At 54.3% G+C, this 12,967-nt stretch overlaps 1 protein-coding gene across 1 annotated transcript; it reads left to right on the top strand.

Moving 5' to 3' along the window:
• Positions 1–2,672: 2,672 nt before the first annotated feature.
• On the top strand, positions 2,673–11,248 carry GLT6D1 (glycosyltransferase 6 domain containing 1). Its single transcript, XM_047093710.1, has 4 exons — positions 2,673–2,746; positions 5,558–5,602; positions 10,002–10,139; positions 10,585–11,248. The coding sequence occupies exons 1-4, from the start codon at positions 2,673–2,675 to the stop codon at positions 11,246–11,248; spliced, it is 921 nt and encodes a 306-aa protein (XP_046949666.1).
• The last annotated feature ends 1,719 nt before the right edge of the window (positions 11,249–12,967 follow it).

Here is a 12,967-nt window from a genome sequence, read left to right as displayed (position 1 = left end):
AAGATGGGGGGGACGCTGGCTGGTGGAATGTGGATTCCCCTCTATGAGAGAAGCCTCCCCTCACTCAGACCCGGCCCCCCGCGGCCTCAGCCTCTGCCCACTGCCCTTGTCCTCCCGGGCCGCCTCTGCCTCTGGACACGGCCATCGACATTCCGCTCCACAGACACTGGACGGTCACGGGCACAGACGTGCTCACACACACATGCACACACACACCATCACACACGTGCACACCCACATACCCGCACTCACACTCGAGCGCACGCCCTCAAGTGCAGCTCGGTCTCCCGCTTTTCTTCGCAGTCAAATTTCTCTTAGCACAGAACTCAGCACCTGCTCGAATGGAAAAATTGGGAGAAAACGTAAAACGAGTCAAAGCTGGTCTTGACTTTCAGGTGAAGGCAGTGTCACCGGGGCCGGTGGAGGGAGAGGGGGGATCCGTGTTCTAGGCCAGCCGTGGCTGCTGGGAGAAGCAGGCCCACCCAGGTCAGGCTCTCCGGGGCGGGGCGCCGGATGGCGCTTCTCCTGGGGGATGGGCAGGCCCCTGCCCCGGGTCTTCTGAGAACGCCAGGCCGGCCGCCCAGGGGCAGAGTGCGCAGAGACAGGCGTGAGCAGTCGGGGGCGCCACGGGGAAGCTCGGGCACACGGGAGAAGCTTCCACGGGAGGGCGGAGTCAGGAGCCTGTGAGTGGCGGGGGGAGGGCGCCGGGGACCCCCACCTGCACCGAGGCCGGAGAGCACGCCGTGCCCACACCTGCTTCCCGCACTTCGGGCCCCCTCTGCTGTGCGGGCACACGACTCTGCGGTGACAAGTTGTTACGCAGCCCTGGGGGGTGGAGACGCCACACATACGTGCTACTTTCCCAGTAATAACAACGCCTTTATTTCCAAAGGGGAGGGTAAAGGAAGACGCATGTTACGACCACAGATCAGGACGCAGGGGTCACGCGTGACTGTGATTTCGTTGCTCGCTAGTGGACCTGACAGACCGCACGGCACAGGAACGTGTCACCTCTGTGGTCGGAGAGGGGAGTCCTGCATAGGCTTGCTGGGGAGCACAAGGGACGCGCTCCTGGGCTGGGGTGGACGTCACCTGCAGGGCGAAGAAAGAGAAGCGGGCACGCTCTTTCTGCCGTGTGGGTGAGCACACGCAGCATTCAAGACACCCCGCGGTGGGTAAGGGTCGGTCCCTAGAGAATGAGGAGGGAAAACGGAGGAAGCGAAAGGCAAAGGAGCACTCAGAAATATCCTCTGCCTTTCGGACGGGACGGGTCCCGTCGTCTGGCAACCGTGAGAAGCCCCTGCTGGCAGGTGCATCATTATGACTGTCACTTCCTGACGTCCGCATCATCAAAGGGTCCGCCGACGTCACCATCCACAGCAGGCTCACCATCCCCGAGAGCAGGGCACGGGGTCCGGCCTGTGATTTCACAAAGACCCGGAGACAGAATGCTTGGGAAACACCCACCTGGGCTCTTCCATCCTCCTGGCCGAGGTACAGGGACCCTTTTGGGGGGGGGTGTGGAAAAATTCGAGGGGTTGTGGTAACAGTGGCACCTGCTTGGAGTGGTGTCGCCAGGGCACATGCTAGAGAGACCCCTCCGTCCCCCTCTACCTGGCATCTCTGACGCCCTTGAATTCGAGCGGTGGCCCGTTGCCCGTCACGGGCGTGAAAGCCGTGTCCAGGGCGGTGCTGTCCAAGCGGACCGTCTGGCGGAAGAACGGCATTTGCAGCCTCCACTTTTCTAGTGGCCACGTTGTCAAAGCTAAAAGGAACGAGTGGATTAATCTTCACAGCATATCGGCACTTAGTTCGGTAGACCCAGCCTATTATAATTTCAAGATCTTACCAATGTGACATTATTAAGGAGATCCCTTACTTCCTTTCTTTCCCCCCCGTCTGCCTTCAGTGTGTTTTGTGCACTCGGGGCACAGCTGAGGTCAGAGCAGCCGCACGTGGCTGGTGGCGACTGAGCTGCTCAGCGCGGATCGAGAGCCTCTTGCCCGTTAACTGAGTGCTCAGAAGTGAGGCATCGGAGGCCTCCGCTCTGCTTCGGCCACGTAACCCTCCAGACGTGTGAACAGAAACCCCGCGTAAACCTTCCAGTGTGAGCTGGCTGGAGCCGAGCTCCACGTTTCAATGTAGGGCCTACGCTTTGGGCTTTAATCCCTGTCTACAAGCACCGACCTTCGCGGGGGCTCACAGTTTTTGTTTAAACCCCCATTTAGTCTTGGGACAAATGAGCCATCCTACTATCTGTGCGAGAAAAAAGAACAAGAGATCTACTCCGGGGACACACCACGCCTCCTAGTTCAGGAAGACTTCCTCTCGTGACCTCGCTTTACTTTCCCAGCTGTGCGGTGGGGAAGATTTCCTGCGTCTCTTTTCTGCCACGCGGGTGGCATTCGCTGAGCAATCGAGGAGGACCACGGCCCCTGCACTCGGTCCCGGGGGGGCACCCGGCGCCCCGAGGAGCTGCGGGAGGACAGAGCCCCCCACCCCCACCCCGGCTGGCCTGGTGCTGCTGGCCGAGCGTTCTGGAAGCAGGGGCTGTGGTTGGTGTCCCCGTGTCTGTGGATTAGACGTTGTAAACCATGGTTGCAAGTGGCAAAGGCGTGTGAATGTTGACTATCTGACATCTCCTTCTCTTCTCCTTTTTCGTCCAGGAGACGATGAATTTGAAGAGAAAGACTCTGGTGCTGGTTTCATGTGTGTTTTCCTTCCTGCTGCTGGAGCATCGTCTCAGGTAAATAGATGCCAGGGAATCACAACCCGTAGTGACTGGCACAGATGGGGTGGGGTGCTGGCCTTTGGCCAGACGTTGACAACACTCTGGAAAGTTCCCTTCCCTCCGTGGGACAAAGCACCGTGCGATGGCTAAGGGTTGTTTCTGAGGGAGCAGCGTTGACCCATAGCACCTGCTCCTGGGAGCTTTTCCATTCTTGACGGAGGGGAGGCAGACGGTCCAGAGGCTTGAGGCGGACGCCCATCGGGAGTTTGCACAATAAAAGTCGTGACGGAAAAGGGAAGCAAGGCCGGCGATAGCACGGGGCTGCTCTTCCAGACAAACAGTCCCAGCCTGTGTCCACGATGACCGGCGTCCGAGCCACAGCGGCAGGCGTGGCCCAGGGGGCGCCTCTCTCCCGATCCTCGACCCCTCCCCACTCCTCACGACGGCCTCAGGAGCAGGGCTCTCTCCCCACGAGCTATTGGAAAGGCATCATATTGTGAGAAAGAACATGTTTAAACATGAAGCCCTCACAAAACGCACATCTGATAAAAGACTTGTGTCCAAAATATGCAAAGATCTCTTACAGCTCAACAACAAGGAAACAACTAATTAAAACGGCAAATCCGAAAGGACAGCTCACCCAAGAAGCTACGCAGGGAGCAGACGGGCACATCGTGTGTCACGACACAATTGCAGATCAAACAAGGAGCCCCTGCCACACGCCCGTGAGAACGACCCGAATCCCGAACCCGACAACACATGCACCGGCGAGGACGCGGGGCAGTGGGATTCTCGTTCGTGGCAGGGGCCACGCAACACGGGGCAGCCACACTGAGGACTGTCTGGCGGCTTCTTCCAGACCTAAACACAGTCTGTCCAATTACCTAGCAATCATGCTCCTGAGAATTTATCCAAGTGGTCTCAACACTGTGTCCACAAACAACCGACACAAGGTGTTTATAGCAGCTTTATTCGCAGTTACTGAGAATTAAAGCGACCAAGATGCCCTGCAGGGGTGAGCGGATAAAGTGCGGTGCGTCCAGACCAGGCGATGTTATGCGGCACTAAAAAGAGATGAGCCACGGAGCCACGAACACACGGGTGAGCCTTAAATGCGGGTCACAAAGAACAGGAAGCCCATCTGAAAAGGCCACGCGGTGTATGTTAAACTCACATCCCGGGGGCGGGGGGGGTCGTGTATCTTGTCTGGAAAACCTCCCTCCAGAAGGGGCATCTCGTGGCCAGAAGCTTTGTTGTATAAAGACCCACAGGCGCCTGGGGGCTCAGTCGGTGAAGCATCCGACTCTTGATTTAGGCTCAGGTCATGATCTCATGGTTCGTGGGTTCGAGCCCTACGTTGGGCTCTGCACTGACCGTGTGGATCCTGCTTGGGATTCTGTCTCGCTCGCTCGCTCTCTGCCCCTCCCCTGTGCACACTCACTCTTTCTCACCAAAAAAAAAAAAAAAAAAAAAAAGACCCTGCAGATTGATAGCGAAGCCAGCAGGAGCCAGGCGGTTCCAGTGGTGGTCAAGCCAGAAGGGATGGAAAACCAGAGACAGAAAGTCCCAGAGGCATCCAGAAAGTCAGCTTTCTTGCCTACCAGCTCGGGAATATTCTGCACACAGTGCGTCTCCGTTAGGCAAGTGTGTGTGTGTGTGTGTGGTGGGGGCAGGTCCAAGGAGAGGGGTGTTCAGGGAGCAGGACAGAGATGACAGTCCCACATCGCAAGCTTTGTTGTCCCTGGAGCCCTTGGGGAAGCCAGGAGAACCACACGTCCATGTGACGGTTTGCTGCTCGGTGATTAGAAGACGCCAGTGCAGGTTTGTGGGGTCCGTAAAGTCGGCCGCATTGCAAGCAGCTGGGTGTGTAGGCACACAGCGTGGGTGGTCGGGCCAGACCGGGCGGGGACGGGGGGGGGGGGGGGGCGGCAGGGAGCCAGGCGCCCTTCCCTGCGTCCCGTGGGCTCAGCCCCTCCCCCACCCGCCTGGGACGAGGCCGGCTCCGCTGTGCGTTGGGCCCCTCTCTCCCGGGTGGTGGTGTCTTTAGGTCAGGACCCCCTCCTCAGCCAACTGCGTCTTCCACTCCTCCAACGCTCGGTACGACCCCAGGAGCCCGTGACACCGACATTCTAAAAGAAAGGCCACTTTGTAGTGAGTTGGCCGTTTGTCACTTCGTGGTTTTAGTGCAGCTCGGCACTGGCCGTCTGGATTTTGACAGTCTGATCCTGGAGAGTCCGATAATGAAATTGGGGTGCGCTCTCGAGCTTCTTCCCTTACGGACAGCACGTCCCAGCACTACGGGAGCAAGCCACCTAATGCGCTCGTTAAAGCACCACAGAACTCGAGGTGAATCACGTACTTAGATGAAAACCAAAGACGACGACTGACTCCTTCTCCAGCCCGTTCACACTAACATGGCAAAGCCCCTCCGCGGGGAACGAGGGCGCTGAATCCGCACAAGTCAGCAACACGCGGACAAGCCCTTTCTTGCCTTCCCACTGTGGCCATCGCCTCCTCGCCCTGCCCCTCTTCCTGACCACGTGTCCCCTTCCAGACGCGCGGAGATAACTCCTCTCCACGTGGCTCGGCTGACCTCCAAATCGGGTCGGATGGACCACTTACATACCCAGAGCCTGTCCCCACCGGCAGCCCCTAAGCCTGGGGGCCCCTGGTCGCCTCCTCAGCTCCCCCAGGGCAGTGTGAAGGCTGTAGGGCCACAGCCGTGGAACCAGTGCCGGACGGCACCCGCCACGCTGCGGGAGCTCCGTAAATATTTGCTGAACGGATGGGTGACTTATAATAACTCGGTTTTCCCTTTGCTCGCAGGCCTCCCGCAGAAGAACTCAGGCTCTCAGACTGGTTTCATCCTGGGTAAGAATGAACATGCCCACCCCCGCACGAGGATAATAATGCCCAGTTTGGAGCCATAGGCCTCTCCTGGTCACCCAATCATAGCTGCCCCGGGAGGCTTCCTGCGGCCAGAGTTGCAGTTTTTAAGGCCGTCGATATGGACACGCGGTACTTGGTTTAACCGTCTTGGCGTAGTGAGTGACAGACTGTCTTTGGGGGTGGCTTGAAGATGCCGTGATGGCCCCTCTATATTTTGGCACCCGCGCTGGGGAGCCCCATCCCCGTCTGTAACGGCCAAGGAGTGTTGGACTTCAGGGCCATGCACCGTCAGGCACTCACCCTACTCCCTACTGGTTTTAGATTGTCTACGGTTTGGGGCTTTTGCAATGATGTTTCAGCGACACATGTTGGACGTCGATCTTTTCAACTGTCGTGTGAGTTGATCTGTGGGACAGATCCCCAAGACAGAGCCATTAGGTCAAAGAAGACAGGCGTAGGGGCGTCTGGGGGGCTCAATTGGCTAAGCGTCCAACTCAAATTTAAAAAAAAAAGAAAGAGGTGACACTCAGTAAGAAAAGTAAGTGTTCCGGCATTATAACTCGCCCTGGACTGGGTGCTCTCTCTGGCTCTGCGACAGTCTTGAGCCAGACCTCCCTCCCCCCACCCTGGGTATGTTTCCTGTTTCTCGTTATGTCGTTACGGTCCTTTGTTTAATGACTTTTATAAAGACTGTATTTTTTTTTTTTTTATTTTAGGGAGAGAGAGAGCACAAGTGGGGGAGAGGGGCAGAGGGAGACAGAAAGAGAGAATCTTAAGCAGTCTCCGTGCTCAGCGTGGAGCCCGACTCGGGGCTCAGTCTCACGACCCCAGGATCATGACCTGAGCCGAAATCAAGAGTCGGACGCTTAACGCGCTGAGCCACCCAGGAGCCCCCTAAAGTCTGTTTTCTTTGTTATTTATGGTCTCGCTGAAATCCCTGGTCAGTTAGAAAGAATCAGGTTTCTAGACTGCCACATTCTTGAAATGATCCGTTTCTCAACCTGAAATTACCAGACAGAGAAAAAGACAGTATGGCCTGTACATGGGGGACATTGCCCCCGGAGCAGACAACAAAAGTGCCCACCCCCCCACCCTCCGTGTGGCCCCAACCGTCCCCTTACAGACTCAGTACAGTGTCGTGGGCCGTATTCCCTGTGCCGTACTTCTCGTCCTGTGACTTGCTTTTCCTATTACTGGAGGTTTGTACCTCACTCCCCGTCCCCTGTTTTGTCAATGCCCCCCCCCCCACGGGCAACCACCGGTTTGTTCTCTGCATTTAAGGAGTCTGTTTTTTTTGTTTCTTTGTTCATTTGTTTTGTCAGATTCCATGTATAAGAGAAATCACATGGTGCTTGTCTGTCTCTGACTTGTTCCGCTTAGCACAATACCTTCTAGCTCCTTCCGTGCCATCACGAATGGCGAGATCCCATTCTTTTCTGTGGCTGATTAGTACCCCATTGTGTGAACACACCACATCTTCTCTGTTCATCTCCTGATGGACACCCGGGCTGCTTCCACACCCTGGCTGTCGTAAACAATGCTGCTATAAACATGATGAAGCATGTAGCTTTAGAATTAGTGTTTTCGTTGCCTTCGGGTAAATACCCAGAAGTGGAATTACTTCTGTTTTGAAATTTCTGTTTTAGACTTTTTTGAGGAACCTCCGTACTGTTTTCCACAGCGGCTGCACCAACTCACGTCCCCACCAACAGGGCCTGAGGGTCCCTTGGGGCCACATCCTCGCCAACACGTGTCGTTTCTTGTCTTTTCGCTACTGGCCACTCTGACAGGCGTGAGGTGATACCCCGTTTTGGTTTTGATTCGCATTTCGCTGGTGATGAGTGATGTCGAGCATCTTTTCACGTGTCCGTTGGCCGTCTGGATGTCTTCTTTGGAGAAATGTCTGTTCAGGTCATCTGTCCATTTTTAACTTTTTAAAATTATGTTATTATTATTATTATTTTTAACGATTTTATTGTTAAGTAGTCTCCACGCCCAACTCCAGCTCACAACCCCGGGATGGAGAGTCACACGCTGTACTGATGAAACCAGCCAGGTGCCCCCATCTGTCCATTTTTTTTTTTTTTGGCAGATAGAGTGTGTGCGCAAGTGAGGCAGGGGGGCAGAGGGAGAGGCAGAGGGAATCATAAGCAGGCGCCGTGCCCAGCACAGAACCTGATCCCACGACCCTGGGATCATGATCTGAACCAAAATCGAGTTGGACGCTTAACAAACTGAACCACCCAGGCACCCCTCTATTTTTCTTGCTGGATTGTTTTTTGGTGTTGAGTTGTATGGGTTTTTAAAACTATTTTGGATATTAATCCCTTATCGGGCATGTCATTTGCAAATATCTTCTCCCATTCAGTAGGTTGCGTTTTCATTCTGTGGACGGTTTCCTTTTTTGTGCCAAAGCTTTTTAGTTTGATGTCGTCCCAGCTGTTTGCTTTTGCTTTTGTTGCCCCAAGACTTAATTCAGCTGTTTCGACTATGTGGCTAATAAGCCCACGAAAAGATCCTTGACATCATTAGTTATCTGGGAAATGCAAATCCAGATCACGGTGACATACCACTTCACACCCTACGATGCGTAAAGACTGCACGATGACTAGATTCCGAAAGTTAGACCACAGGAGATGTTGGTGAGAAAGCAGCGAGTTTGGAACTCTCGCGAACTACTGGTGGGAACGTAAAATGATGCAGCTGCTTGGAAACGTTTGGCAGTTCTTAAAAAAGTTAGCCGTGAAATTACAGTATGACCCAGAAATTTCCCCTCTAGGTACACACCCAAGAGAATTAAAAAAAAATGTATGTTTACAGAAAGTCTTGCACAGAAATGTTCATAGCGGTACCATTGATAGTCGCCGAAAAATGCAAACCACTAAAACGTCCATCGACTGACAAGTGAATAAACAAAATCCATGCCTTAGAATATTATTTAGCCACAAAAGAAAGGAACTACTGATCCGTGCTACAATACAGAACCTCCCCACGAGCAGGCTAAGCGAAAGAAGCCGCACACCAAAGACCACACGCGGCATGATTCTATTTGTATGAAATTCCCAGTATAAGCAAATCTACACAGACCGACAGTGGATTAGTTGTTGCCGTGGGTTACAGGAAGGGGGGGGGGAATGGACAGGGACTTCTGGTGGGTACAGTGGTGTATCGAAATATTTCATTTTTTTTTTTTGGAGGCAACTGCAAATAGCATTGTGTTTTTAATTTTAGTTCCTGCATGTTCCTTGTTAGTATATGGAAATGGATTCATTCTGTGTGTGTGCTGATCCTGTGTCCCGTAACCTTGCTGACTTCACTTGTTAGCTCTAGGAGATTTGGGTAGATTTTGTAGGATTTTATATGTAAACAAATCATCTGCCTATAGGGATGTTATTATCTTCTCCTTTCTAGTCTGGTGCTTTTATTTCCTTTTCCTACCTTATTGCAATGGCTAGAATTCACATAACTCTGCTGACTATGAGCTGGTGAGAGTGAACATCCCTGCCTCATTCCCAGGTTTAGTGAGAAAGCATTCAGTCTTGCACCGTCGAGTGTGATGTTAGCCACAGGATTTTTGTAGATGCTCTTGATCAAGTTAAGGTAATTCCCCTCTATTTCTGTTTTTTCTGGGAGTTTTTCATTTCTTTCTTTTCTTTCTTTTTTTTTCATCATGAATGGGTGTTGGACTTTGTATAATGTTTTTTTCTGTGTCAACCGATATGGGCATCCAACTGTTCTTTAATTTCCTGCTATGGCAGGTGCATCAAACGATTTTCACATGTTGAACCAGCTTTGCATGCTTTAAGTGCTGTCACTGAAAGCACATCTAACGTCTCTCTCCTTTTTAGACTTTTTATTTCTGCCAGATTGCACTAACGGACCTAATGCAAGAGGGGGAAGTTTAGAGAAAGCACCTTCTGGATCTTCTAGGGAAAGGGGAGGGAGAGAAAAAGAGGAGGAAGGGAAGATAAAGCATAGGGACGCAGAGGTAGTGTGCGTGCAGCCCTGGCTTCAGGCAATACCAGAGGGTGTTCTGACTCTGAGCTGCCTCAGTTCAGCTGAGCCAGAGCTCAGAGGAGGTCGTCTCTGGGCCCAGAGGCAGGTGGCGTGGTGACAAAAGCAGCAGGTCCTGGGTCTCGCGTACTGACCCACATGTGTCAGCTCTGCGGTATTAGGCAGCTCGCTCCACCGATCTGTGCCTCTGTTTCTGCACACCAAGAACAAGGACCATAATTGTGCTTCCCGCACAGACCACTGCAAGGACCGAATGAACACCAACACAGTGCCCGGCACGTGGTAAGGGCTCTGTAGGCGTCAGCCGGTGTCGCTTGGACGGCCTCCGCTGGGGCACCGGCTTCACTGGCTTCTCGTCTGTTAACAGGAAACGCCCTGATGTTGTCACAGTCACGGACTGGCTGGCCCCAGTCATATGGGAAGGCACCTTCAATAGACAGGTCCTGGGGAGATACTACGGGAGACAGAACCTCACCATAGGCTTGGCTGTCCTTGCTACTGGCAGGTAGGGGCCATCGGTTTGCCCCGTTTTATTCTGGAAAAAAAAAAAAATACGAATGAGTGCCCGGGGACCTTCTACCTCCAAAAGGCTGCCCGTAGCTGCCCACAACCACCGTATGTGGCTGTCCTGAACAAAAACAAAGACTCGTTCCTCAGCCGGGTCGTTAAAGCCACTTGGCTGCCTTTTTACAGATACCACGGAGTTCACATTTTCTTTCTTCCCAACAGTCGTTCCAAAACCTTAAAGGCTTTTTTCCCCAGACCCTCCAGGTCAATATGTCCTTTCTCACTGACCAGTGCCGTCGAAACTATAGACCGGGCCTGTCTCCCCTTTCCTGCTGGGGGTCCTGGAGGGTCGGTGACTCATCAGTTAGACGTTTGGGAACGTGCGTTCCTCTCTCGCGAGCGTTCGGGGAGCGGCTTCCTCCGTGCGCGTGTGTGTTTTGCAGGACTGCGGACCAGTACCTGGAGCTGTTCATGCGATCAGCGAACAAGCACTTCATGAGCGGCTACAGAGTTGTCTTTTACATCATGGTGGACGCCTTGTCCAGGCTGCCGGACCCGGAGCCAGATCCTCTCCGAACTTTCAAGGTCCTCCCCATCAAAGGAGACCGGTGGGGTGACTTTCACCTCACACGCATGAGTTCCCTGGCTGAGCACATACTAGGGCACATTGAGGACGAAGTCGACTTTCTGTTCAGCATGACCGTCAACAGGGTCTTCCAGAACGACTTTGGGGTGGAGACCCTGGGCGCGTCCGTGGCTCAGCTCCATGCCTGGTGGTATTTTAAAAACAAGGACATCCCTTACGAGAGGAGGCCCAAATCGGCAGCGTGCATCCCGTTTGGGCAGGGGGACTTCTACTATGACGGCTCGGTCATCGGTGGCAGGCCCCTGGAGGTCTTAACCCTCATCGAAGGTTACCTGCAAGGGGTCGCTCAGGACCACAAGAATGGGCTGAACAGCACCTACGAGAGGCACCTGAACAAGTATTTTTTCACGCACAAGCCCACCAAGCTGCTGTCTCCCGAATACAGCTGGACCGCGGCACTCCGGCCCCCCGCGCAGGTCTGGTCGGTCAAGGCCACGCGGCTCTCCCGCCGGTACTTCTGACCCGCCGGCTCCTGCGAACGCCCGGCGGCAGGTTCCCGGGGTCACGGGCGTCCTGACGCTTTCCTGGCCTCCGGGGCTGGCGCGTGCACACCACCCAGGGGAAATGTTTCTCCTTGCCGTTTGGAAGTGTCCAGTTTGGTCCGTGCAGGATAAAGAATAAAAATGATTATTTAATGTCTACTCACAGTGACGTTGGGACCCATGTACTGTAGAGAGCCGGGACGTCATTTCTGAGAAATACAATGATTTATTTTTTTAAGTTTATTCATTTAGAGAGAGAGAGAGAGAGAGAGACAAGTCAGGGGAGGGGCAGGGAGCAAAGGAGAGACAGAATCCCAAGCAGGGTCCGCACTGTCAGCACAGAGCCTGATGCGGGGCTCAAACTCACAGACTGCAAGTTCATGACCTGAACCGAATCAAGAGTCGGACGCTTAGCCGACTGAGCCACCCAGGCGCCCCAAAATGATTTTTTAAATGGAGAAAGATTGTAGCCCAGAAAAAGACATACACACCCAAAAGGGCAAAGGGTTTAAAATACAGAGGAGACGTTGATCAGCTCACAGAATATGCATGTGCCTCAGTAGCCAGGAGGGCTAAAAGCGAGGAGGGGGACGTGGGCGGCTCTGGAGGGGGAACTGCCCCCCGTGGGTGGTGGCATGCCATCGTGGAAGAGACCACTGTATGTTTAGGGCAGGGAGGGCTTAGAGAGTCCCTACGGGGGCTGGAGGGCCCGAAGCTTTTCTTTATGGGACAACAAAGAGGGTTAGGTAGCGTCAGGCCTGAATTGTGTCCCCCAGTTCGCACGTGGAGGCCCTGACCCCAGCACCCCAGCACGTGACTACCTGGAGACGAGGTCTTCACAGAGGTGATGAAGTTACGGTGAAGTCACGAGGTGGGCCCTGACCTTTTGAGACAGGAGATCGGGACACGCACACACAGAGGGGCGACCGTGTGAGGACACAGGAGAAGACGGCCGTCTGCACGCCAGGAGGGACGCCTCGGGAGGTAGCAGCCCTGCCCCGCCTGGATCTCGGACTCCAGCCTCCAGGATGCGCGGATACGCGTCTGAGGTTTGAGCCTCCGGAATGTGGGTCCGTGTGACGGCCGGTGAGCCATACAGTGAGGGTGCCCCCAACGGCAAATAAAACACTGAAATCCTGAGGATCGGTCCCCCGAGTAGAAGCGGGGGGCCGAGAAGGCAGGCACGAGGCTGCCGGCTCGTCCCCGAGTCCACCTGGGGCCAAGCCCCGTGCCCCTTCGACCGCATCCTGCCACACCCACTCCTGTGTTTCGCCGAGTGGCTCTCACACAGAACTCTGTGAATGTCTCCAAACGGAGAAAAGAGATGTTCTGTGAGCCACAAGCCCCGCATGCGCGACGCTTAGCGTTAGCGACCTCAGGTCAGGCCTGAGAGGGGGCCGTGCGGTTCAGTACCTGACTCGAGCAAACAGAAGCGTTTCCCCGACGGGTGGGCAAGGCCAGGGGTCTTACTGGAGGGGCTCTAACCTTCTCCCTCTGATGAAATCACGGCAGATCCGTGAGTTCCTTGGCTTCTCTGGGACAAGGGCAGGTGAACGTGTTCGTGCCTAAAAGTTTCAGGCCCAAGAGCAGGTCTGTCCACAGGACACAAAAGCCAGGGCCATCTCTCCGAGCAAGTGCGAGCACCCCCACACAGTGGGTGCTGACTCAGCTGTGGAAAAAATGGAATCTTGCCGATTT

Source organism: Lynx rufus, unplaced genomic scaffold, assembly GCF_022079265.1.
Source record: "Lynx rufus isolate CCGP_SWC_20201006 ecotype Redwood Valley unplaced genomic scaffold, mLynRuf1.p SCAF_36, whole genome shotgun sequence".
Taxonomy (NCBI): Eukaryota; Metazoa; Chordata; class Mammalia; order Carnivora; family Felidae; genus Lynx; species Lynx rufus.
This window is presented reverse-complemented; position numbering and strand designations above follow the sequence as displayed.

What these genes read in the sequence shown, in the direction of transcription:
- GLT6D1 (XM_047093710.1), top strand. Translation starts at nt 2,673, where the DNA reads ATGAATTTGAAGAGAAAGACTCTGGTGCTGGTTTCATGTGTGTTTTCC. An exon ending in TCAGACTGGTTTCATCCTGG is followed by an intron (nt 5,603 to 10,001) that starts GTAAGAATGAAC and finishes GTCTGTTAACAG; the next exon opens with GAAACGCCCTGATGTTGTCA. An exon ending in GCTGTCCTTGCTACTGGCAG is followed by an intron (nt 10,140 to 10,584) that starts GTAGGGGCCATC and finishes TGTGTTTTGCAG; the next exon opens with GACTGCGGACCAGTACCTGG.